This window comes from Geotrypetes seraphini, chromosome 5 (genome assembly GCF_902459505.1).
Source record: "Geotrypetes seraphini chromosome 5, aGeoSer1.1, whole genome shotgun sequence".
NCBI lineage: Eukaryota > Metazoa > Chordata > Amphibia > Gymnophiona > Dermophiidae > Geotrypetes > Geotrypetes seraphini.
In genome coordinates, this window is record NC_047088.1 from 211,078,176 (window position 1) to 211,105,908 (window position 27,733).

Below are 27,733 nucleotides of genomic sequence, written 5' to 3' on the forward strand. Positions count from 1 at the left end.
GCCATGACTAGGATGTATCTTCTGGATAAAGAGTTCCAGAAAATGTTTGCTGTGCCATTGGTAGGCTCCCTGGTGGTACAAGTGACTAAACACACGTCCTAGTGAGGGAAAAGTCATGCTGAAGGATACACAGGAGTGCAGAGTAGATATGGTCTGCAGGAGGCAGTTTGAGGCCCTGGCCCTGGGATTTAAGGCAGCATCAGCTGCTTCTTTCATAGCAAGCGCCTGCCATTCATTGCTGCGAACCCTGGATATGACAGTGGCTGAGCCATTACTTCACCTCGTGCTGTCAGGGGTGGACTAGACTCATGGGAGAACAGGTTTAAAAAGCTGTGGTTGACATCTTTCTGCAGTATGCTCATGAGAATGGACAGAGTACCCTAAGGTTCAGCATACCATTCCTATCTACTAAAAAAGATATTAAGGTAATAACCTAATTTCTTTTTATCAGCGTCATTAAACTTTTTAAATAATTAAATTGGGCAAGTTGATCTAGGAGCCTAACTTTAGGCGTCTGTTATATAATCAGGGCCTGACTGTCTATTAAATTAGGAGGCGGTAAGTGCATCTATGCTTTCTGCCATTGCTGTTAACGAATAGGAAAGTTTTTCTTCTCTAGCGACTGTATGGACTGATGCTGGGAACGCCCCGGTGGTTACTGCAGTGGATATGGGCACATAGGGCCTAATTCTGTATAGGACGCCTGGTCTCAGCAGCTGCCTAAGCGGCTTTTGAGAATTGCATACGGGTATCCTATATAGAATCATGTTTGTCCTGACGGACAGATGTCTAACTCCATATGACCACCCCATTTCTCTAACCAGTGTCCATGTCACAAGCGCCGGTTAGAGAATCGCGTTGCTCCTGAGCTAATCACGGCAAGGGAATCTCCCTGCTGCAATCAGTTTAGCGGACGCAGCAGGGAACCTGTCCCCTCTGCAAAGTTGGTCAGCAGGAGGGATGCCACTCCCTCCTGCTGAAACCCCCGAAGCCCCCCCAACTGTTTGTGGCAGGAGGAGTGCCCAATTACTCCTGCCGCAATGGTGAGTCCTCTTGACACAATCCAAGGCAGGAAGGATGCCTACTCCCTCCTGCCGCTGGCCCCATCATCCCCCGAACTTCTCTCTGACTCCACCTCTGACACACCCCAGCATCCCCCTGATACTCCCCAACTCCACCCCCAGGATGCACTGGGAGTGGGTAAGACTCCAATTGGCTAGATACCTAAAACCCCTCATAGAAACATAGAAATAGACGGCAGATAAGGGCCCACGGCCCATCTAGTCTGCCCACCTTAATGTCCCTCCCCTACCTTTGCCCTGTGAATAGATCCCATGTGCCGATCCCATTTGGCCTTAAAATCAGGCACGCTGCTGGCCTCAATCACCTGTAGTGGAAGACTATTCCAGCGATCAACCACTCTTTCAGTGAAAAATAATTTCCTGGTGTCACCTCGTAGTCTCCCGCCCCTGATTTTCAATGGATGCCCTCTTGTTGTCGTGGGACCCTTTAAAAAGAAGATATCTTCCTCCGCCTCGATGCGGCCCGTAAGATACTTGAATGTCTCGATCATGTCTCCCCTCTCTCTGCGTTCCTCGAGCGAGTATAGCTGTAATTTGTCAAGCCGTTTTTCGTATGGTAGATCCTTGAGTCCCGAGACCAACCGGGTGGCCATTCTTTGCACCGACTCCAGTCTCAGCACATCCTTGCGATAATGCGGCCTCCAGAATTGCACACAGTATTCCAGGTGGGGCCTCACCCTGGATCTATACAATGGCATAATGACTTCCGCCTTACGACTGACGAAACCCCTTCGTATGCAGCCCATGATTTGTCTTGCCTTGGACGAAGCCTGCTCCACTTGATTGGCAGACTTCATGTCCTCCCTGACGATTACCCCCAAGTCTCGTTCTGCTACCGTTTTTGCTAGGATCTCGCCATTAAGGGTATAAGACTTGCATGGATTCTGGCTGCCCAGGTGCATAACTTTGCATTTTTTGGCATTGAAGTTGAGTTGCCATGTCCTAGACCATCGCTCCAGTAGGAGTAGGTCGTGCATCATGTTGTCGGGCATTGAATCTTCATCTGTTGTGCATTTGCCCACTACATTACTCAGTTTGGCGTCATCGGCGAATAATGTTATTTTACCTCGAAGCCCTTCTGCCAAGTCTCTTATAAAGATGTTGAATAGGATTGGGCCCAAGACTGAGCCCTGTGGTACTCCACTAATCACCTCCGTCATTTCGGAGGGGGTACCGTTCACCACCACCCTTTGGAGCCTACCTCCAAGCCAGCTCCCAACCCATTTCGTCAATGTGTTACCTAATCCTATAGAACTCATCTTGCTCAGTAACCTGCGGTGTGGTACGCTATTGAATGCTTTGCTAAAGTCCAGGTACACGATGTCCAGGGACTCCCCAATATCCAGCTTCCCTGTCACCCAGTCAAAGAAGCTGATCAGGTTGGATTGGCAGGATCTCCCCTTAGTAAATCCATGTTGTCGGGGATCCCGTAGATTCTCCTCATCCAGGATCTTATCTAATTGGTGTTCTTATCTAATCCCCTCTGGGGATTCCTTGGGGGGGGAGTGGGGTGGTGGTGGCGGCAGGAGGGAGTGGACATCCCTGCTGCCTTGGAATGTGTCGGGAGGGTTCGCCATTGCGGTAGGAGGAATTGGACACTCCTGTCACGGACAATCTGGGGGGGCTTCGGGGGTTCCGGTAGGAGGGAGTGGGCATTCCTCCTGCTGGCCAACTTCGCGGAGGGGGGGGGGGGGGACGGGTTTCTTGCGGCCACTGAGCTGATCTCAGCAGGGAGATTCCCTTGCCGTGATTGGCTTAGCGCGGCCATTTCTATTTGAAATTTAGACCAGCATTTTGTTGGCCTAAATTTCAGGTGCCTATTGCAGCCCTAAGGAGATACCTAGGGATGCCTAAGCTCACTTAAGGCCACTTCTGGGTGAAACCATGCCCGCACCTAGCCTTGGGCGAGCTTTACTTATCCCTATGTGTTATCCTCAACAGCGACAGACTCCTAAGGTGTAGGCGGCCTGTCTAAGGGTGTTTATTTTTTTGAAACGTGCGTCCTGATTGGCTGGTTAGACAGTGAAAGAATTCCTACTGCCGCCTACAATCGGGACGCCATTTATAGAGTTTGGCCCATACCATGCAGTAACTGCACAATATGACCACATTTGATAGGTCTTTTTTTCATGGCCTCTCCAAACGTTTGTTGCAAATTGGGAATAGACCCTGGGGAACATTGACTTTTCATCATCCACGAAGGCTGTGGAGAGTTGATAAATGACTTTGGGTGAGGTCACTCCTTATGTCAAGAGAACCACTACTGGTGAGGACCCAAGGGATTAATGTCTTAATGACGACCTGTTGAAGGCGCATAATTTGCTATGTAAAAAGGAGAGGGAGTGGCGGAAGAATAGGGAGGCAGTGGCGGAAGAATAGGGAGGCAGAAGTGTGAGAAGAATATATGAGTATGTTGATATTTAAGAGTCATGTTGATGACGTGTGCAGGCTGTATTTGTGGTTGCTAAACAGCTCACGAGTAATGATATGAAGGAGCGCCCTGAGATCCCTATTTTTTGAGTCTAAGTAGAATGTGATTACTGCTGCATTGCCTGTACCAATTGTGGGTCAGTGTAGTCAAGAAGTTTCAGTGCAGGATTGGAACCGTTTTGAAGAGGTGAACAATGAGGATGTTAAGTTCATTTTAAGTACATGTAGGCGACGGTGTCATCTGGGGACCTTTGTTTGCCAGAAGTTGAAAGAGCAGATTAGGTTAGTAATTACACGGATGATGAATGTTATGTTTAGTGAGGGTGTTCTACCAGAATTGTTGAAAAGGTCAATGGTAAAACCACTTGTAAAGGATAAACAGATGGGCGTGGGGAAAATGAAGAATTTTCAGCCAGTTGCTGCATTGCCCCTATTAGCGAAAATAGTGGAGAAACTAGTATATGTGCATTTAGAAGAACATTTGCGGCAGAACAACATATTGGATTGCCATCATTATGCGTTTAGGAAGTACCATAACACTGAGGTGGTTTTGTTCTCTTTGTTAGATGAACTTCGGTTAGGCTTTGACCAAGGGAAAGCATATATAATGGTTTGTCATGACATATCTGCAGCGTTTGATACCTTGGAACAAGGGATTTTGCTGTCTAGATTGGGTGCATTCAGAATAATTGGGGTTGTGATGCAGTGGTTTAGATCAGTTTTGCAAGACTGGACACAAGAAGTCATGGTAAATGGGACAAGATCACCTCTACACAAGTAATTACTGGAGTTCCACAAGGGTTGGCCCTTTCTGCCATTCTCTTTAACTTGTATCTTGGACCGTTTTGTGCGTTATTGCATAAGTTGAATGTCTATGCGGACAATATATAATTTTTATTTCCAATGGGAGAGTTGTTTGATACATCAACTCTGCTTTTGAATGAAAACAAGACTAATGTAATGTTTTTGTCAAACAATGTTTCTGTGTTAGACCAGGCCAAATACCATCAGTGAAGTTGTTGGTTTCTGTAATTGAGTTTACCTCGGAAATAAGGTATTTGGGAGTAATTGACTCACAGTTATCTTTTAAACAGCATGTATCTGTGGTTGTCAAGAAGACATATTTCAAACTATGGGTGTTTAGTAATCTGTATCCGTATCTTTCCTGGGGTGATTATAAACATGTTATCCATATGGTTGTGCTGTCTTGCCTTGACTGTTGCAACGTTGTGTTGTTAAGTGTTCCTGCTACTGTGTTGCATGCCTTGCAGGTAGTACAAAATTCCAGACTATCAAGGGGCAAACGTGTATCTAACTACTACATCAAGCTATATTGGGTTAAGATGGATTTTAGAGTCAGATACAAGTTACTGCTGTTGGTATATTTAGGCCTACATGGATTGGCCCCTAAATACCTAATAGATTGTCTTTTGTACTATACTGATCTTCCTCAGGTGTGTTCCTCAGGACACCGGGGACTTATTTGTTTCCTCAAGAAAAGAGATCAGACTGCAAACGATGAGAGTAGGAGTGTTTTCCTGTGTTGGTCCTGAGGCATGGAACAAGCTTCCGCAATATATAAGACAACAAGGGAATCCAACGAAATTCAAAAACTTGCTAAAACGTCATATTTTCTGCACAATGAAGTGTGGTTGAAGGTGCAGTGATAGATTGGCGCGTACGCCTGATCTTAGGTTTTGTTGTATATGACAACTTTTATGCTTAGTGTTCTACTGTTTGATCAATACTGCTGTTTGTATGCTTTATATGTTGAAGTTTATTATGTGTTAATCTGTGCTTCGCTTTGTATAAGGCGAATAATAAATAAACAGTACAATGCAACTATTCTTAACTAGCAATAAAAATATTTCGAAAGAGTGTGAAAAATAGGATTTAAAATAAAAATATCTCTTCCTCTGTATTACTCCTTTGGGTCATTTTATTACTATATTTGCAGAATCCATTTGGAGAAAAAATTATAAAGATTATGACAGAAATTCAGAACCATTGCCAGTTTTGTCCCCCAGCGGAATTTGGTACTCAGTCTTATGAGCAATGGGCAGTGCAAAAGGAGAAAACAGGTAGGATTTGTATTGAACTTGCAGCATCAGTTTTAACGTATATGGCATAAAAAATTTTGAGTTTCAAATGCTAAAGGAATGCATTGTCATAATTGGAATAAAAAATAAAGGGGTTCTTTTAGTAAGGTGCGCTAACCTATTTAGCGTGCACTAAAGATTACATAGAAACATAGAAATAGACGGCAGATAAGGGCCACGGCCCATCTAGTCTGCCCACCCCAATGACCCTCCCCTACCTTTCTCTGTGAATAGATCCCATGTGTCTATCCCATTTGGCCTTAAAATCAGGCACGCTGCTGGCCTCAATAACCTGAAGTGGAAGACTATTCCAGCGATCAACCACCCTTTCAGTGAAAAAGAATTTCCTGGTGTCCCTGTGCAGTTTCCCGCCTCTGATTTTCCACGGATGCCCCCTTGTTGCCGCGGGACCCTTGAAAAAGAAGATATCTTCTTCCACCTCGATGCGGCCCGTGAGATACTTGAATGTCTCGATCATGTCACCCCTCTCTCTGCGTTCCTCGAGTGAGTGCAGCTGCAACTTATCCAGCCGTTCCTCGTACGGGAGATCCTTGAGTCCAGAGACCATCCGGGTGGCCATTCTCTGGACCGACTCCAGTCTCAGCACATCCTTACGGTAATGTGGCCTCCAGAATTGCACACAGTATTCCAGATGGGGCCTCACCATGGATCTATACAATGGCATAATGACTTCAGGCTTACGGCTGACGAAACTCCTGCATATGCAACCTATGATTTGCCTTGCCTTGGATGAAGCTTGCTCCACTTGATTGACAGTCTTCATGTTCTCACTGACGATCACCCCTAAGTCTCATTCTGCTTCAGTTCTTGTTAGGATCTCGCCATTAAGGATTTTGGCTCGCATGGATTTTGGCTGCCCAGGTGCATGACTTTGCATTTTTTGGCATTGAAGCTGAGTTGCCAGGACCTAGACCAGCGCTCCAGTAGGAGTAGGTCGTGCATCATGTTGTCGGACATTGAATTTATGTCTGTTGTGCTTTTGCCCACTACATTGCTTAGTTTGACGTCATCGGCGAATAATGTTATTTTACCTCGCAGCCCTTTTGCCAAGTCTCTTATAAAGATGTTGAATAGGATCGGGCCCAGGACCGAGCCCTGCGGCACTCCACTGATTACCTCCGTCATTTCAGAGGGGGTGCCATTCACCACTACCCTCTGAAGCCTACCTCCAAGCCAGTTCCCAACCCATTTCATCAATGTGTCGTCCAATCCTATAGAACTCATCTTGCTCAGCAACCTGTGGTGTGGTACTAAATGCTAAGGCATCCATTATATCCTATGGGCATCCTATGGGCATCTTAGTTAGTGCACCTTAATAAAAGGACCCCAAAATAAAAAAAAATAAAATAAATGTTTCTTAGTCTTCATTTTATAAGCAGTATTTTATTTCTTCTAGATAGACAGATGTGAATGGATTCCCTAACACCAGCAAGGATGCAACTGAATTCAAAGACTTCCTCACCTCCCTAGGCTTCACCGCTCCTTCGCCCACCCCTACCCACGATAAGGGGCATACACTAGACATCAGCTTCCTTGACCTGACCGAGCACAAATCTTCTGCCGAAGAGGCCCGTTGGGAACATGTCCCCTGGTCTGATCACCTTCTAGGCTCTTTCTGCCTTCCCATTTTCATGTCTCATCTTGGCACTCCACCCCAACCCACAAACTATCACCTACTGCAAAAAAAATCACGAGTGAACTGTTCTGGACCCAATTTCTCAACCAACTCCCCCCTTTTCTTAAACATGCCGACCCAGATTCCAACTGGCATAATTGGGTAACCCTTTCCAGGACTACTTGCCCCTTTGTCTACTAAACCTATCTCCCACTCCCGCAAGGCTCCCTGGTATCTTCCATATCACAGGGAATTAAAGCAGAAATGTCGAGCCCTGGAACGTAAATGGAAAAAATCGAAATCCCCTTCAGACAGACAATCCTGGAGAGACAACATCAAGTTCTATAACACGGTACTAAAAAAGCAAGGAAGAATTTCTATGGAGATAAAATCACCAGATCATAAAACCAAAATAGTACACTGTTCAACATCTGGTGCAACCTAACCTCAAAAAATGATTCCACCTTTCCCCTTTCCCTCCCATCCGCAAACGACCTAGCTAAATTTTTCAACGAAAAGATTATTACCTTACGGAGTTCTTTCCCCCCAGCAGTTTCTTACAATTCTCTGCCTCTCAACGACTCCAACCCTATCCCTGCTGATAGATCCTGGACTGGTTTTGAACTCATATCCGAATCCCAGATCTCTAAACTCTGTCTCAAACTGAAATCCTGCAATTGCATCCTGGATCCTTTCCTTTCCTACCTTTAAGAAAACATTCTTTAGCACTCTCCAGACCAGTAGAGGTTAATCTTTACGAATGGGTATATATCCAATCATGACCAGCAGGTGGAGACTGAAAACAAAACTTTGGGACAGTATATACTATCCTCCCTTCTCTATTTCCCTCAGTCTTCTTTCAGTCTCCAGCAGGTGTTGAGTGATCTGTACCCATCTCCCTTGGTAGGGCTGTTGGAATTTGTTTAGGGGGTTTATTGTCCCTGTTTTGGGCCGGACGAAGCTTGGGCGGACCCTGTTTGGGGGTTCATCCGACCTCGGGGGTGTCAAACCCGGCGGGTCTCGAGCGGGGTCCCTCCCCCCACTTCCTCCACCTCCCCACATTTTTTTAGAGGAGCCTCAGCAGTAAGCCTTGCCCCCTAAATCAAGCAAGGCATATTGCTTCGAGAGCCTGTGGAGTCTGTTCTGTAAAAAAAAAAAAAAAAAATCCTGAGGTAGTGCTGGTCTGGAGGGTTGTTTCCCTTTAAGAAAACTGTATTTTACTGTGTTTTTTTTCAACTAACCGGCACTTTTTTATAGCTAGGTCGCGTAGGGAGCAATGAGCACTTCTAAAGGGAAAAAGTGCTCATTGTGCTCCAGAAGCGAGGCACTCGCGGCCGGCCTGTGCAAGCAGTGTTCAGGCCGGTGCGGTGGAGGAGCTCCGTCGGCAGCGGCTGCAGGCGCCCAGAGCTCCCCGCCGATGGTGCCTCGCGAGTCGGCAGGGAGCAGTGGTGAAGCCCGGTCTTCTCCATCCGCCCACGGAGGGATTCCCCGAGCCGCCGATGGTTGGGTTTTTGAGGATTCCCTCTCAGCTGATTTTTTGACAGCTGATGCCGGCTTGCCTGCTTTAGCGGCTGAGACTGTTCAGGTTTCTCAGCCGCTACAGGCTATGGAGGGAGCTTTTTTGGCGGGAAAGTCGCCATCTTCTCTGTCTGGCCCCTCCATTTTGTCTTCCACCTCAGGTGACCTTCCCCCTGTTTTGACCATGCAGGGGCAGGTTTCTGCTGGGTCCCCTGCTGTGGCAGGGAGTCCCTTGGGGCCTTCGGGGGGTTTTTCTCCTGATTTCTTTTTTTCCTTATGCAGAGCCTATTTTCAGGCGGCTGGGGGTCCCGGTTGCGCCCAGGGGGCTTCGGGGGGTGGGGTTTCCTCCGCGCTCCCTGCGGCTTTGCCTCTCTCGTCTGGTGTGGCGTCCCCTCCGCCGCCTCCCTTGTCCAAGCGTCCGCGGGTGTCGTGGGACGAGGATTTGTGGTCGGAGGAACGTGTCGGTCTGGAGGAATTCCAGGACCCTCTGGAGGGGACGGAAGCTGGCGGCGGGTTGTCGGTTTTCCCGTTCTCCGGTGAAGAGGCGTCCGTGGTGCGCCTTTTTCAGAGAGATGAGCTGTCTGGCCTTATTCAACAGGTTTCTTCAGTTTTGCATTTTGAGGACGCGCCGCCGGAGACTCCGCGTGTGGGGGACCCTCTGTTACGGGGGATCCGTTCCGTTTCCCGCTCTTTTCCTATGCATCTGGATATTCGGGATATTATTCTAGAGCAGTGGAAAACGCCGGAGACGCCGTTTCGGATGGCGCGCAGCATGGCTCGCCTGTATCCCATTCCAGAAGGGGATCGGGCTATGTTAGCTTCGCCAGTCGTTGATGCGGTGGTCTCGGCAATTTCTAAGCGGCATACCGTGCCTGTTGAGGGCGGTTCTGCCTTGCGGGACTCCGAGGAGCGCAAGTTGGAGAATATCCTTAAGCAAAATTTTCAGGTCTCTGCCTTTGGGGTCCAGGCGGCTATTTGTGGGGGACGGTCGCTCGCGCCGTGTTTCGGTGGGCGGAGCGTGTCTTGGATCGGGAGTCTGATGACTGGTCTCTGGTGGATCAGGAGGTAGCGAAGATTGAGATGGCTGCCTCATTCCTCTCTGATGCTCTATATGACTTGGTGCGGATCTCGGCTAAGTCTATGGCTTTTGGCGTGGCCGCAAGGCGTGTTTTGTGGCTGCGCGCTTGGGCGGCTGATGCTGCGTCCAAAGCTAAGCTTACTAAATTTCCCTTTCGGGGGTCGTTTTTATTTGGGGAGGAATTGGATAAGTTGATTCAGACTCTGTCGGACTCGAAAGTGCCCCGTCTGCCGGAGGACCGTGCCCGCCCTGCGTCTAGGGGTGGTGCGGGCCGGGGGCGTTTGCGGGAATTTCGCAAGTATCGCCCTGGGCGTGGGGCTGCTTCTTTCCAGTCTCCGGGGTTTTCCCGGGGTCGGTTCTTCCAGCGCATGCAGCCCTTTCGGGGGGCCCGTAGGGGGGCAGGGAATCCCTCCGCCGGTTCCCCCGCTTCCCGTCCTGCACAATGACGCCTTGCCGGCGCCCCCTTTGGTTCCGGTGGGGGCCCGGCTGCGCGATTTTTTCCCCAAATGGGCCGAGATCACGTCCGATCCGTGGGTCCTGGAGGTGGTGCAGGACGGTTATGCCCTGGAGTTTGCCCGCTCTCTGCCGGACTTTTTCCTCGCTTCTCCATGTCAGACTCCTGGGAAGACGCAGGCTTTTCGCCAGACCCTTCAGCGCTTGCTAGATCTCAGGGCAGTTGTTCCTGTGCCCCCTCCGGAGTGGGGCACGGGCAGGTACTCCATTTACTTTGTGGTGCCCAAGAAGGAGGGGACTTTTCGGCCCATCCTCGATTTGAAAGGGGTCAACAGGGCTCTCAAGATTCCCTCTTTCCGTATGGAAACTCTGCGGTCGGTCATTCTGGCGGTTCAGCCGGGGGAGTTTCTCACTTCTCTCGATCTGATGGAGGCCTACTTGCATGTTCCCATTCGGGCCTCTCATCAGCGTTTCCTGCGCTTTGCGATCTTGGGTCGGCACTATCAGTTCTGTGCGCTTCCCTTTGGGCTGGCCACGGCTCCCCGGACGTTCACCAAGGTGATGGTGGTCGTCGCGGCAGCCTTGCGGTCGGAGGGCATCCTGGTACACCCCTATCTGGACGACTGGTTAATTCGGGCAAAGTCGTTGCAGGAAAGCTCCCGGGGTACGGCTCGGGTGGTGGAGTTTCTCCGGTCGCTGGGCTGGGTGGTCAACCTTTCCAAGAGCCGGTTGGTGCCGGCTCAGCGTCTGGAGTACCTTGGGGTTCTGTTCAACACCTCCTTGGGGAAGGTCTTCCTCCCAGAGGCCCGGGTGAGCAAATTGCAATCTCAGATTCGCCTGCTTTTGGCGTCCCGGTGTCCTCGGGCGCAAGATTTCCTCCAGGTCTTGGGGTCGATGGCGGCGTCCCTGGACGTGGTGAGGTGGGCGCGGGCCCACATGCGTCCTCTCCAGTATGCTCTGCTCCGGAGGTGGTCTTCCCAGAGGCACGGGATGGATGTTCCGGTTCCCCTGCGAGGCTTGGCGCGCTGCAGTCTGCGTTGGTGGCTCCAGACCCCTCACCTAGTTCAGGGGGTGGGTCTGGATCTTCCGCAGTGGACGGTGCTCCTTACGGATGCGAGTCTCCTGGGTTGGGGGGCTCAGTGTTTGGGTCACTCAGCTCAGGGTACCTGGTCCGCGGAGGAGGCCTCCTGGTCGATCAACGTGTTGGAGACCAGAGCGGTCCGGCTGGCGCTGTTGGCTTTCCACTCCCTCTTGTTGGGCAAGTCGGTCAGAGTCCTGTCGGACAATGCCACGGCGGTGGCTTATGTCAATCGTCAGGGGGGCACCAAGAGCACTCAGGTGGCGCAGGAGGCGGCTCGGCTCATGGTTTGGGCGGAGTCACATCTTCTGGACCTCTCGGCCTCTCACATAGCCGGGGTAGAAAATGTTCAGGCGGACTTCCTCAGTCGTCACTTCTTGGATCCAGGAGAGTGGTGTCTCGGCGCCGTGGCGTTTCAGTTGATAGTGCAGGCTTGGGGGCAGCCCCTGATGGACCTGATGGCCACGAGTGGCAACGCCAAAGTGTCCCGCTTCTTCAGTCGTCGCAGGGACGGTCTGGCCGAGGGTCTGGATGCTCTGGTCCAATCGTGGCCAACGGAGGGGCTGTTGTATGTGTTCCCTCCTTGGCCATTAGTGGGCAGAGTACTGCTTCGCATTGTTCGCCATCCGAGGCTGGTGGTTTTGGTGGCTCCGGATTGGCCTCGTCGTCCGTGGTATGCGGATCTGGTTAGGCATCTGGTGGCGGATCCTCTTCCTCTGCCTCTCGTGGGCGATCTTCTGACGCAGGGTCCCATTCCCATGTTCGACCCGTCTCCCTTTTGTCTTACGGCTTGGCTCTTGAAAGGGGCCGCCTGAGTAAGAAGGGAAATTCAGATAAGGTGATCTCTACACTTTTGGGGTCCCGGAGGCTTTCTACCTCTCGGGCTTATGTGCGGGTTTGGCGACTTTTTGAGGAATGGTGCCGGGCGCGGGGAGTGGTCTCTTTTCGCGCTTCCCTGCCTAACATTCTAGAGTTCTTGCAGGCTGGCCTGGATAGAGGCCTGGCTTGGTCTTCTCTCCGGGTTCAACTGGTGGCCCTGTCGGCTTTTCGGGGGCTGGTGACAGGTCAGCGTTTGTCGGCCATTCCTGATGTGATTCACTTTCTTCGGGCGGCCAAGTTGCTCAGGCCTCCCATACGGCCCTCGATTCCCTCTTGGGATCTCAATCTGGTTCTCTCGGTTTTGGTGCACCCCCTTTCGAGCCATTGGATGGCTGTTCTTTGAAGGACCTTACGCTGAAGTCGGTCTTTTTGGTGGCCATTACTTCCGCTAGGCGGGTTTCTGAGCTACAGGCTTTCTCTTGTAGGGCTCCCTTCTTGGAATTTTCGAGGGAGCGGGTTGTTTTGCGGCCTGTTCCTTCCTTTCTGCCGAAAGTAGTTTCTCCTTTTCATGTCAATCAATCGGTGGTCCTCCCGGTCTTGGGTAGTCGGGAGGGCTCTTCTGAGCAATGGCAGCTGCGCAAGTTGGATGTCGGTCGGGTCCTCCGCGCTTATGTGCAGCGGACCCGGGACTTTCGGAGCTCTGATCATCTTTTTGTCCTCCTGGCGGGTCCTCGTCGGGGGGCTGGCGCTTCTAAGGCTACTATTGCGCGCTGGATCAAGGAGACGATTGCTTCCGCTTATCTTCTGAGTCAGAAGCCGGTTCCGGAGTTTCTCAAGGCTCATTCCACTCGGGGTCAGGCGGCTTCTTGGGCTGAGTCGTCGCTCGTGCCTCCGGTGGATATTTGTAAGGCTGCGGTTTGGTCCTCCTTGCATTCATTTGTTAGACATTATCGAGTAGATGTTCAGGCGCGTCGGGATGCGGTGTTCGGTGAGCGTGTTCTGGTATCGGCCCTTCGGGGGTCCCGCCCGTGAGAGGGACTGCTTTGGTACATCCCATTCGTAAAGATTAACCTCTACTGGTCTGGAGAGTGCTAAAGAAGGAGAAATTAGGTTCTTACCTGCTAATTTTCTTTCTTTTAGCTTCTCCAGACCAGTAGAGGTCCCCACCCTGTCTGTTGTTGTTGTTGTTGTTGGGGCTGTTTCGCGGGCAGTTTTTGTTTTTTGCTGCGGGTTCTAGTATTTTTCTAGGGCCGGGGAGAATTAAAGAACAGCGGCTGTGGCTCGGCTGGCTTAGCTGGCGAGCTGTGGGGACATTTTCCTTCGGGTATTTCTCCTCTGCATTTTCCAACAGCATTTGGGTATGTTATTTGTTACTCCTGTTCGGAGTATTGTTTTCTTTCTGTTTTCCAGTTCTTGGTTCTGCTTGGCTATTCGGCAGACTGAGGGAAATAAAGAAGGGAGGATAGTATATACTGTCCCAAAGTTTTGTTTTCAGTCTCCACCTGCTGGTCATGATTGGATATATACCCATTTGTAAAGATTAACCTCTACTGGTCTGGAGAAGCTAAAAGAAAGTAAATTAGCAGGTAAGAACCTAATTTCTCCTTCCCGCGCAGGACATCTCCTCCCTTACCAGGCTTATAAATTCTGCTTTACTATCGGGCCTGTTCTCCACAGAAATGGGACACATTGCCTTGTCCCCTCTTATGAAAAAAGCCGATCTCGACCCTTTCTTACCATCTAACTACTGCCCCATAGTAAATATCCCTCTCCTAACTAAACTGCTAGAGGCCATAGTCGCCACCCAGCTCTCTTCTTACCTAGAGAGATTCTCCATCCTCCATCCCTACCAATATGGCTTCAGACCCATCTTTAGCATCGAATCCCTCCTAGTTTCCTTAATTTCTAAGGTGCAACAACTACATTCTTGTAACAAATTCGCTGTCCTATTACAATTCGATCTCTCTGCAGCTTTCAATGTTGTCCACCACGACATACTACTTTATCAACTTTCCGAGATAGGAATTGAATTCACCGTCCTAAAGTGGTTCTCAAATTTCCTACGCTCACGCTCCTACACTGTCAACACAAATGGCACCATGTCTGTTCCTTGGACACCATCTTGCGGTGTCCCTCGGGGAACACTCCTATCCCCTATTCTCTTTAACATCTATATGTCCTCCCTGAAACTCCTACAATTATCCCCCCTTGAAACAATCTACACATACGCTGATGACATCCTTGTCCTCCTTGAGACAGACCAGAACCTCACCAACCTCCACGAGAACATTACAGCTTGCATAATGAGACTCCATTCCTGGTCCTTCTCGGTACAGATGAAATTGAATGAATCAAAAACAAAATTATTCTGGCTCGGCCCAAAATTAGAACACATGCCCACCCTCTTCGCACTACCCTCAGGCGCTGCACTGCTGCTTGAGTTCTCAAGCAAGGTCCTTGGCATCATTATCGATTCTTCTTTCTCCCTCAATGACCACCTCAACTTCTTGGCTAAATCATGCTTTTTCAGCCTCCACATGCTGAGGAAAGTAAGATCCTATTTTCGCCAACAACATTTCGCCGTCCTTGTCCAAGCCATCATCCTCTCCAAACTAGACTACTGCAATGCCATCTACTTAAGCCTATCAAAAAAAAGTCTTCAAAGACTCCAGCTAATCCAGAATACTGCAGCCAAGTTGATCTTTGCAAAACGCAAGTCTGACCATGTCTCCCCACTCCTAGCCAAACTTCACTGGCTCCCAGTGATTTCCAGAATCCATTTCAAATGCTCCTGCCTGGCTTTTAAGATCATTCATGGCATCCTTCCTCCCTTAATCCCACTATCTTATAATCCTCGAGTCCTGACTCTACCAGACCCGCCCAAAGGTATAAACTATCCTTCCCCTTTCTACACGGTATTCGCTATGCAGGCAAACTGGGAAAATCCCTTCTCTTCAGAATCACAGGTCTTTGGAACGACCTTACTACCCTGCTGCGGAACCTGGGCTCCCTCCAATTATTCTGCAAGCAACTGAAAACCTGCCTTTTCACTAAGATGTAATTCTATCCCCCTTACTCTTCTCTTTTATAAATAAGTTCATGTAAACCTTTTTTTTTTCCTTCTCTTCCTATATTTTAAGTTCTTGTAAACCGTGCCGAGCTCCACATCCGTGGAGATGATGCGGTATATAAACTTAAGGTTTAGTTTAGTTTAGTTTATATATCTATATATGTATGCACACATACTTCTGGCTTCCTTCATCAGCATTTGGGGGAGGGGAGAAAGTCAACCTAGATTTCATGGACAGAGTTTGATGGCATAGGGGGAAGTGTTTCTATCAGACCAAAGCTTTGGGGAGAGATGTAGGGCTACTGCATCAGCATTCAATTAAAATGAGGTTATGCAAAGCACTCGCCTCTCAATTAAAAAAAAAAAAAAAAAGAAATCCTAAACCATGCCTTCCTAATGTGTAGTTTGCACTGAGGACAAGATCTGATATGGGCCATGATCATTTATCATGTCCCTTGCTCTCCCCCTTCACTAGTAAAACTGTGGCTCCATTGGACTGATCTTCCCCCATCACACTCAAACATTCCTTAGGCAGCTTCCTTTTCTTTCTTCTCTTACTGAGAGGTAGTTCACACATTTGGGTAATATATTCTATATACTACGTTTCTGTGGTACAACCAGAGCAGCTTATATATTATTTACAAACACTTTCTCTATCCCTAGTGGATTCACAATCTAATTCTCTGTCTCTAGAGGGCTTATAATCTAAGGCAATAGAGGTTTAAGTGACTGCCCAATGATCATGAGAAGCATCATGAGATTTAAACCCTGGATTCCCTGGCTCTTGCCCCACTGCTCTAAGCACCAGGCTATTTGTCTACTTTCTTAAGATGACGTAGGTGGGACAATCCTCCAATCTCTCCAGTAAGTGGCATACCCCATACCTATCTCAGCTGGCTATTTTGTATAATGGAACCAGTAGGGGCATGATGGAGGACTTATTTTATCTTATCAATTATTTTGACTGTCCAATGGGAGGTTTTTCAAAGGGGAATTAAAAATCTGGAGGGGGTGATTCTTATGACCCAGGGAAGCCTTCATTGAATCAGAAGGGTCATTAATGCAAATAGGGGGAAAAGGCATCAGCCTAGGAAGACTGCTGCTTTATTTGGAGAAAGAGGGAATGGTACAGGTAACACTGCTCCCTCACTTTGGGAAAAATCAGTCTGGGGGTACTATGAAACTCAGGGTTGAGCTGAATGGGGGTGATCACAGCCTCCATTAGACCTTGTGTATATATCATAGACATTTGCATTATCTCCACAGAAAACCAGGTTTATACTTTTGAGTACTTCTGGCATTTAACATGTTTTACAGATCAAAATGCTCCCAACAAAATTATCAATTAAATGCGCATTAACAACTGATTTTACCGCAGTTTAGTACAATGGCCTCTTAGTCAACTAAGGCAGTGTCTTGCAAACTTTCCGGCTGGCGGCACACTAAATCCTGGGCTCCAACTGGAAGGCACCCGGAAGTGCACGGAGGCCCATCTGGCCGCGATCCGCTTCAGTGGAGGGATCCGGCACTTGCAGGGAGAGGAGGCGAGACGCCGGCTAGGAGGAGAGTCATCTGCGCTGGCTGACTGCCTAAAGGATGTGCTTCTTGCCACGAGAGGCACGTCCTGGACTTAGTTGGCCGACATGGAAGACTCTTCTCCTCACCAGTGTGTCGAGGCACACTGTTTGCGATACTCTGAACTAAGAGGTTCTTTTGCTAAGCTGTGTTAAGCGCTAACATGTTTCTAATGAAGCAAAAAAATGGAGTGCTATGGGACACACTCAGGCGCTAACTTGCAAATTATATATAGTCCGCCTAAAGTTAGGCTTCTACATTGGTGCACCTGTGTATCGCAGCAGATTCCAGGTGTGCCCTGAGACGTCGGCAAGGAGAGGCGCTGGCTGATGCTTACAGGATGTGCATCTTGCAGCGAGAGGCACATCCTGTAGGCAGTCAACCGGTACCAACGACTCTCCTACTCACCGGCATCTCACCTCCTCTCTCCTCCAAGATCCCCCACCGGCGAAGTGACAGGTTCAGGGTCGCGGCCAGAAGGCCTCCGCACATGTGCGAACATCGACATGATGACGTCACACATGCGCGTGAAGTCATCATGTCGTTGTCCGAGCACTTTTTGAGGCCTTCTGGCTGGGGCACCGAGTTTAATATGCCATGGCACTAAAAGGTTTGCAGGACACTGTCATAAGCTACCCCCCATTGTAACCCGGTAACCTGTTCTGAGCTCTTTGGGGAGGATGAGATATAAAACCAAGTAAATAATTGACTTTAATTGGACTTCATTGAAAGTTATAATTTTTTAAATATGTTTTTTTTCATTTCAGCTGCAAAAGAAGGAAATTGTAAGGAGCGTGTTTGTGCTGAGCACCTAAAAAAGTACAATGATGCATTGCAAATTAATGATACTATTCGAATGATTGATGCATACAATCACCTCAAAATCTTTTATAATGAGGAAAAGAACAAGAAAATCCAGGTGCTTGAGGAGAATAGAGCCTTAGCAGCTCCAAACTTGGATGAAACAGATGAATTTCTTATAAATCTGTTTTATGGTAAGAGTATGGTTAATACATTTTATCGGTTAAGGTATGGTGCATCTTAATGTTGTCTATTCTTTTAACCTAACTTTTTATCCTATTTTAAATTGTTTGTATTTCTTTACATAGTTAGTATTTTATTTTGCTGAATCTTCGGAAGATTTTAATCTGATATATGCATTTGCATTGTATGTATTGTGCTTGATTGTTGTGAACTGCCTAAAACTTTCGGGTATAGCGGTTTATAAAAATAAATTGGTATTATTATTATTAAATGTATAACTCATTTGCAGGCATTATTAGGTACTGATAAGCAAGGCCAGTAGACAAGCTGTAGCAGCTGCCCTTAGATAGACTTAATGGCCTCAGTGCAGCCAGATACTGGGTCAAGAACAACTCAGATTTTAGTCAGCAAGGAGGGAATTCAGTAAATGGTGCCCAAAGATAGGTGCCTGGAAGATCTACACTAAGATTCTAAGCAGAGCACCTTTTACAGAATACTAGTTTAGCATAAGAATTAAGAACATAAGAATTGCCATACTGGGACAGACTGAAGGTCCATCAAGCCAGTATCCTCTTTCCAACTGTGGCCAAGCCAGGTCCCAAATACCTAGCAAGATTCCAAGTAGTAAAACAAATTTTATACTGCTTATCCTAAGAATAAGCAGTGGATGTCCCCAAGCCATCTCAGTAAAGGCCTCTGGACTTCTTTTTTAGGAAATTATCCAAACCTTTTTTTAAACCCTGCTAAGCTAACTGATTTCACCACATTCTCCGGCAATGAATTCCAGAGTTTAATTACACATCGTGTGAAGAAACATTTTCTCCGATTTGTTGCTGATAACATTTGGTATCTTGTGGCCTATGTTTCTGGTTTAGATATTTACTATATATAACACAGGAGTGGAGGAGTAGCCATGTAAGTGAGAGCAATGGGTCAAGAACCAGGGAAGCTACAGGCACTCTCTGGTTGCCTATGTATGGGTGCACTGTTTTAGAATACCCCTTAGGGCTTGCCACAGGGCACACTCAGGCATAATAAGTTCCAGGTTTGTGTGTGTCCACCATGCGCTAAAAAATTATCTTTATTTTTACCACAGAAGGGATATTTCTGGGGATGGAGAGTGGGCATTTCTGCAGCTACTGTGCCGCACACTAACCAATTAGCAAGTGAGCCCTTATGACCTACAATATAGGTGGCGGTATGAGCTCATATGCTAATCTTTTTTAATGTATGTCCACTAATGGCTAATAGAATAAGGGTGTACTAATGCCATTTTTTAGCACTGCTTTGTTAAAGTGCCCCATAGAACAAAGATTGTTCTGCTGCTGTTGCTGTTCATTCTGAATTTATTTTTATGATGATTGTGATTATTATTTGAATAAATAAAATAATTACATACTGTATAGCTCTCAAAGATAAACATAATAAAACCCATGCCTAAAACAGTAGCACAAAGATGCCAAATACTGCTCTGTGGAAGAGTAAGGAGTTATTAGATTAGATTAGATTATCTTCCACTAATGCTATCATTCCACCTTCATAGAGCAAGAGCTGCCAGGCCAAGACTGAGTGGACTCCATGTCCCAGACTGCACTGGGCTTTACAGCTCGGTGCTGAGCTACCTTAAAGTAACCCTGCAGAGTCAGAGGGCGGGGTTCAGCAGGGAGGTGTTTATCTGCCACAGAGAGAATCATTGGAGAGAGGAAAGAGTCTTGGTGAGACAAAGGTTCCCCTTCCCCCTTTCCTAGCTATAGGCTGAGGGAACCTAAGAAAGGGTTGGACATGTGCAAGAACCTCCAGGGGTAACTGGTCTCTACTGAAGCAGGGTAAGCCAGGCTCATAAGGAAAATAAATGTGGAAGTGACTTGAGGCTATGAAAACTAAGCAATTGTTTGTGCCTTTCCTGAGTTTGTGAGGAAACAAACTCGGGTTTCTAGAAAAATAAAAGCTTTCTTGTTGTTGCACCATTTTGTAGTGGTTGTTTGTGCTGTTTTCAGTGCATATGGGCAGTGCTCCAGATGTGTCTGGATTGTTCAAAAACACAAATGATTAACTATGAACACCATTCATTCTGTTTCCATTTTCTCCCCCTTCCCATTCTCCCCTGCACCCCACCAACTAACTTTCATAAGGAAAATACAGGATAACAGACACTGTGTGGCTCTTCCCTATGCCTGTGTCCTCAGTGCAATCTGATATCCCCCACTTCACCCATTTCTTAACCACTCCCATTACATATTTAGGAACAGGCACCAGGCTCTCTGGAATTTGTTCCACAAGGGTGTCCAAACTATCTTGAAATGCTTCATTGGTGTGGCAAATATCTTAAAGCATCCAGTTGGTCATACTTCAAAAGTTTACACATTTCATTTTCCACTGTGTAAACATGAGTCTCTCTAATTCTCCAGTTTGTCAAACTATACTTTAAAAATATACTTATCTCAAAAGACCTTTTCTTGTGAAGGAAAATGTTAAATTAATAAACAGTTATGCATGCTACCATTTGTACAATGTGACGTTCTAAAATATTGGTATTTTATAGAGAATGAGGAAGCGTTGAAAGGTTTGGCTGCAAAAAGGGAGTATGAGAATGAAAAGTTGGTCAAGCTTAGAAGAACCATATTGGAGGAGTTTTCAAAGAATGACGAAGCTAGAGGGATTATTTTTACAAAGACGAGACAAAGTGCAGATGCTCTATTGCACTGGATCAAAGAGAATGAGAAATTTGAAGACTTGGGGGTCAAAGCTCATTACCTGATTGGTGCAGGCCATAACAGTGAATTTAAACCAATGACTCAGGTACAGAACAGTGATCAGATATAATCAATATTAATGTTCATTTGTTAGCTGAGTATCTTTTTGTGAATTTTCAGCCAGCCTATCTAAGTCAGATCATCCTGAACTTAAATTAATAACTTAAATTTAAATGGATATCGTTTAAATTTAGGACTGCTGTTTATGCAGTTCACTTATGTGGCTATGTTAACTGGATAGTTCCTGAATGTTACCATTATTCATATACCCCCTCTTTTATCAAGCAGTGCTAGAGGTTTTTAGCACGGGCTGACAAGTGCTCCAACTAGTGCTGCCCGATTCAGGGAAAATTTGATTTGATTCAGCCTATTGAATTGATTTTTCGATTCACTTTTCTTGCCCAATTGGGTGTTTTATTTCATACATCCTGGCGGGTTTATTTTGTAGCCTCATCACCCCCCACCCCCATGCTAGCACTGTGGTGTAAACAAAAAATATATATATATTTTCCTCTCTCTGTTAGGTCCTAGCTCAAGCTCAATGTCTAACACCAGCTCTGGCAGAATACACTTTCAAATCTGACATATGGTAATCACAAAAGAGAAAATACAATTATTTTTTGTACCTTTTGTTGTCTGGTCATTTTATTATTCAAATCATGTTGGTCCCAGGCTCTGATTTCTATTTATCTTCTGTTAACTCGTTCACCAGGGTCTCCTTTCTTTATGCTCACCATCCATCTTCCATCTCTGTACCTTTCCTTCCACTGCCATATCCAACATTTCTCTCCCTGCCTTGTGCCCTGAATAAAACCTCTCTATTCCCCTCAGTGCAGCATCGTTCCCCTCCTCCCCTCTATTATCATGTGAAATATTTCTTTCTGTCTCCCCATTCACCATCTCTCCCTGCCCTCTACCCTGTGTCCACCATTTCTCCCTCTCTTTTCTCCATGCATGTCTCCCTCCCCTCCACCATATGCAGGATTTCTCCCTCACCCCTTTTTACCTCTTTGTTGCACTCTTTTCCTCTTCTTCACCTCATCCAACAATTATTCCTCTCTTCCACCATGTGCAGCAGCTTTCCATCCCACTCATCCCCCTGTTTGGCAGCTTTCTGTCTGAAGTGAATCGGTGAATTGATGGGAATCAAGCAGTACTAGCTCCAGCACTGATACTAATTCTATGCATGTTGGAGCCCACTTTTTTAAAACTGCTTTCAACTCTTAACTCCCCCTCACTTCTGTCAGTTACCTATACCCACTATAACCTCCCCAACCCTGAAATGTTCTGTCTAAATTAGATTGCCCGCTCTTCTGAGCAGGGACTGTCTATTGTATGTTAAAATGTACAGCGCTTTGTACACCTTTCAGCGCTATAGAAATGATAAATAGTAGTAGTAAAAACCTCTAGCGCAGCTTGATAAGAGGCCCATAATTTGTGGCCCCATCCCTGGATCCTTTGCAACTTACGAGACATGAATAAATTTTGGCCTTATATCCATTTATATGGGCAAAACATATCCTTTCACCCACAGATTTTAAAAAGCAAAGCAATTATTTGGCTAGGACTAATGCTGACTGCATAAGTGCTTTTGAATATTGACCAGCTCAATTTTTTAACACACATTGTTATCCCAGGACAAGCAGGCAGCATATTCTTAACGTATGGGTGACGTTACCGACGGAGCCCCGGTACGGACATTTTTACTAGAAAGTTCTAGTTGGCCGCACCGCGCATGCGCGAGTGCCTTCCCGCCCGACGGAGGAGTGCGTGGTCCCCAGTTTCTTCGTTTCCGCGGAGCGAAGAAGACGCATGTGCTTTCAACGGCTGTTGAAAACTCTCTTTTTGCCTTCCCGCTCGCGTTTTTTTTTTTTTGATCCTTTTTTCTAATTTTTTCCTTTATTCTTTATTCTTTTTCTGTTTAAAAAAAAAAAAAAAAAACTTCGTGTTTTTTCTTTGTTTTTTCAACCGGCCCCAGCAGGGCCTGTTGTAATCATACAAGCCTCCAGGTTCGATTTCGCAGAGGCCGTGTTTCCCTTCATACCGATGAACACCTCCATGCCGGTCTTATCTGCCCAGCCTGAGCTTCAGACTTGCTCTGCGGAGGACCCCTCCCGGACCCGGGATCGACTCCGGTCTTCCCGGGACCGTGATCGGCACCATTCCTCCCGGGACAGGGATCGACGCCGGTCTTCATCTCCCGGCACCGTATCCATGCGCTCTGGCAAGTTCCTTTCTAAAACCCGCCATACTGAGCCTGCCATCAGGGACCCAGACTTATGGGAGCAATCCCCACTCGGTACCGAGGAGGATGCCTCTTCTACAGATGAGGAACCCTCTATGGCTGAAACCACTTCCAAGCCTGAGCAGTCCTCCTTCACGAAATTCCTTCGGGAGATGTCAGCGGCTCTGTCAATCCCACTAGAGTCCGACTCTAAAAAGTCCCAGGCTTTTTTAGAGGCCTTGGACTTCGACCAACCTCCCAAGGAATTTCTTAAACTCCCCGTACATGATATCCTACGGGAAACGTTTTATAAAAATTTGGAAAACCCCCTTACTGTTCCAGGTGCCCCCAGAAAACTGGACAGTTTATACCGCGTTATCCCTATTCCGGGCTTTGATAAAACTCAATTGCCCCATGAGAGCCTCCTAGTAGAGTCCACTTTAAAAAAATCCCAGGGCTCCAGTGTTTATGCCTCCACCCCTCCTGGCAGAGAGGGAAAGACAATGGACAAATTTGGAAAGCGCCTGTATCAAAATGCCATGCTGGCCAACAGGGCAAACAACTACACTTTCCACTTCTCCTTTTATATGAAGCACCTGGTCCAACAACTTTCCGCCCTGCAAAAATACGTTCCTGAGCGTAAGGTCCCGCTTTTCCAACAACAGATTTCCAGCCTCCTTCAGCTCAGAAAATTCATGGTGCGCTCGATTTATGATTCCTTCGAACTCACTTCCCGAGCCTCCGCATTGGCTGTGGCCATGCGACGCCTGGCCTGGCTGCGGGTGTCTGACCTTGATATAAACCACCAAGACCGCCTCGCCAACGCGCCCTGCCTTGGTGATGAACTTTTTGGAGAGTCTCTGGATTCCACAACACAAAAACTTTCGGCTCATGAGACCAGATGGGACACGCTCATTAAGCCTAAAAAGAAGACTCCACCTACACGACCTTACAGGCCTCAGTCCTCTTACCAACGCAGATTCTCTGCCAGACCGCTTAATCCTCCTCAGCAACAATCTCGCCGTCCTCGCCAGCAGCAGCACGCTCAGGCTCGCCCTCAATCTCACCAGCCAACCAAGCCTCTGCCTCAATCTAAACCTCCTCAGCCCTTTTGACTCCGTTCTCCAGGGCATAGCCAGTCTCCACCCGTCAAAGCCTCTCCCTCAGCCTATCGGAGGCCGCCTCACCATCTTTCTCCAACGCTGGGAGGTCATCACATCAGACCTGTGGGTACTCAACATCATCCGTCACGGATACTCACTAAGGTTCCAGACTCTTCCCTTGGACAATCCTCCCGTAGAGTCTGCTTTTCACTCCTCCCAAACTCCACTCCTCCTCAGGGAGGTCCAATCCCTCCTCCTCCTCAATGCCATCGAAGAAGTTCCACCAGACCAAAGAGGTCAGGGATTTTACTCCCGCTACTTCCTGGTACCCAAGAAAACGGGAGACCTTCGTCCCATCCTCGACCTCAGGAACCTCAACAAGCGTTTGGTCAAGGAAAAGTTCAGAATGCTCTCCCTTGCCACGCTTTACCCTCTTCTATCTCAACACGACTGGCTATGTTCCCTAGACCTCAAGGAGGCCTACACACACATTCCAATCCATCAGGCTTCGCGTCGCTACCTCCGATTCCAGATACAGAATCACCACTATCAGTACAAAGTGCTACCCTTTGGTCTCGCATCATCGCCCAGGGTGTTCACCAAGTGCCTCATTGTGGTAGCGGCTTTTCTCAGGTCTCACAACCTACAGGTGTTCCCCTACTTGGACGATTGGTTGGTGAAAGCAACTACATCTCCACTTGTGCTGCAAGCCACTCACCAAACCATCTCTTTCCTCCATCTCTTGGGGTTCGAGATCAATTACCCCAAGTCGCATCTGCTTCCCACACAGCGCCTTCAGTTCATCGGAGCAGTTCTCGACACCACTCTGATGAGGGCGTTCCTTCCCTCCGACCGGCACCGAACCCTGCTCCACCTCTGTCGGCAGGTGCTCCTTCATCAATTCATCCCTGCTCGACAGATGATGGTCCTTCTGGGCCACATGGCCTCGACAGTCCATGTGATTCCTCTGGCGCAACTCCACCTCAGGACACCTCAATGGACCCTTGCCAACCAATGGTCACAGACCACGGATCCTCTTTCTCATCCCATCTCTGTGACATCGTCTCTTCAGCAATCTCTTCAATGGTGGTTAAACTCCTCAAATCTTTCCAGGGGTCTTCTTTTTCATCTACCCCCTCACTCCATGATCATAACCACAGATGCCTCCCCCTATGCTTGGGGAGCTCACATAGGAGATCTTCGCACCCAGGGACTCTGGACACCTCAGGAGCGTCAACATCACATCAATTTCCTGGAGCTCAGAGCCATGTTTTATGCTCTCAAGGCCTTCCAACACCTTCTCGACCCCCAGGTTCTTCTCCTGTGCACAGACAACCAAGTCGCCATGTATTACATAAACAAACAAGGCGGCACCGGATCTCGCCTCCTTTGTCAGGAGGCCCTCCGCATCTGGACCTGGGCCACAGCCCGCAATCTCTTCCTCAAGGCTGTCTATGTCCAGGGCGAACAGAACTTCCTGGCCGACCATCTCAGCCGCATCCTTCAACCTCACGAGTGGACTCTGGACCCTCCCACACTCCACTCCATCTTTACTCGCTGGGGCACTCCGCAGGTGGACCTGTTTGCAGCTCCTCACAACCATCAGCTGCCCCAGTTCTGTTCCAGACTCTTCTCTCCGCATCGTCTGGCCCCGGATGCATTCCTCCTCGACTGGACGGTTCGGTTCCTCTATGCCTTTCCTCCACTGCCTCTCATGTTGCGGACCTTGTTCAAACTCCGCAAAGACAGGGCCACCATGATTCTCATCGCTCCTCGGTGGCCCCGACAGCACTGGTTCTCCCTCCTGCTTCAACTCAGTTCCAGGGAGCCCATTCCTCTTCCTGTATTTCCTACTCTACTTACACAGCAGCATCAGTCTCTACTACATCCCAATCTGTCTTCCCTCCACCTGACGGCTTGGTTTCTCTCGGGCTGACCTCTCCAGAGACTCTGTCTCAGCCTGTCCGTCGCATTTTGGATGCCTCCAGGAAGCCTGCCACTCTCCAATGTTACCATCAGAAGTGGACCCGGTTCTCCTCTTGGTGTCTCCTGCACCATCACAATCCCACCTCTTTAGCGGTGGAAACTGTTCTGGACTATTTGCTCTCTCTGTCCGATGCTGGCCTCAAGTCTACCTCAGTCAGAGTCCACCTCAGTGCCATCACCGCGTTTCATGAGCCTATCCTCGGAAAACCTCTCACGGCTCATCCTCTGGTTTCCCGGTTCATGAGAGGCCTCTTCAATGTCAAACCACCTCTGAAGCCTCCTCCTGTCGTCTGGGACCTGAATGTGGTTTTATCAGCCCTCATGAAACCTCCTTTTGAGCCTCTGGCTACCACTTCGCTCAAATTTCTAACATGGAAGGTGCTTTTCCTCATAGCCATCACCTCTGCCAGGAGGGTCAGTGAGCTGCATGCACTGGTCGCCAATCCACCGTTCACTGTTTTTCACCATGACAAGGTGGTTCTGCGTACCCATCCTAAATTCCTCCCTAAAGTGGTTTCAGCCTTCCACCTCAACCAGTCCATTGTGCTACCGGTCTTTTTCCCAAAACCCCACTCACATCCTGGGGAACAGGCGTTGCACACGCTGGATTGTAAGCGTGCCCTTGCATACTATCTTGACCGTACCAGGGCTCACCGCTCTTCCCCTCAGCTCTTTCTGACCTTCGATCCTAACCGTCTGGGTCGTCCTGTCTCTAAACGGACGCTTTCCAATTGGCTTGCTGCCTGTATTGCGTTCTGTTATGCTCGGGCCGGCCTCTCACTGGAAGGTGCTGTCACGGCCCACAGGGTCAGAGCTATGGCTGCTTCTGTGGCTTTCCTCCGTTCCACACCTATAGAGGAAATCTGCAAGGCGGCCACTTGGTCCTCAGTTCACACGTTCACTACTCACTACTGTCTGGATGCCTTCTCCAGACGGGATGGACACTTCGGCCAATCTGTATTGCAAAATTTATTTTCCTAATGGCCAACCGTCCCTCCTCCCTCTCTGTCAGCTTAGAGATCACCCATATGTTAAGAATATGCTGCCTGCTTGTCCTGGGATAAAGCACAGTTACTTACCGTAACAGGTGTTATCCAGGGACAGCAGGCAAATATTCTTACGACCCTCCCACCTCCCCGGGTTGGCTTCTTAGCTGGCTTATCTTAACTGGGGACCACGCACTCCTCTGTCGGGCGGGAAGGCACTCGCGCATGCGCGGTGCGGCCAACTAGAACTTTCTAGTAAAAATGTCCGTACCGGGGCTCCGTCGGTGACGTCACCCATACGTTAAGAATATCTGCCTGCTGTCCCTGGATAACACCTGTTACGGTAAGTAACTGTGCTTTTTGTGCTATGAGTTGCAGACTAGTAGAATGTTCACACATGTTTCTTCATAAACCATAACTATTGACAATCTAGAGATGTGTTGCTTCATGATCTTCTCCCCAAATTGCCTGGTTGGTTAAGCTATTAAGGGGTGACGTTATCAATGTGAACTGCCGTTAAGGTGGATTATTTTACTGCTAACTTGTACTGTTGTACCACAGGTCCCATTTTATGCAGTGACACCTAGGGCTCCTTTTACTAAGGTGCGCTAGCGTTTTTAGCACACGCTGAAGCTTAGCACGCGCTAACCCCCGCGCTACGCGGAAAATACTAACGCTAGCTCTATGGAGGCATTAGCGTGTAGCGCGCACGCTAAAACTGCTAGCGCAGCTTAGTAAAAGGAGCCCCTAGTTAATAAATAACCCGAGTTAACAGTAAAATAGTAGCCCATGTTGGTAACTTTTCCCCAAGTGATTTAGTTTTTGGGAGTATGTTTGTTTTGTTTTTTAAAAATTTTTA

General features: G+C 48.0%; 1 protein-coding gene across 1 annotated transcript in view; it reads left to right on the top strand.

Moving 5' to 3' along the window:
- The window catches only part of IFIH1 (interferon induced with helicase C domain 1), a 108,466-nt gene that overhangs the window by 48,304 nt on the left and 32,429 nt on the right, over nt 1–27,733 (top strand). The window contains exons 9-11 of the mRNA XM_033946887.1: nt 5,470–5,593; nt 17,606–17,833; nt 20,365–20,621. Coding sequence (XP_033802778.1) covers nt 5,470–5,593; nt 17,606–17,833; nt 20,365–20,621 — 609 coding nt within the window. The remainder of the gene's footprint in view (nt 1–5,469; nt 5,594–17,605; nt 17,834–20,364; nt 20,622–27,733) is intronic.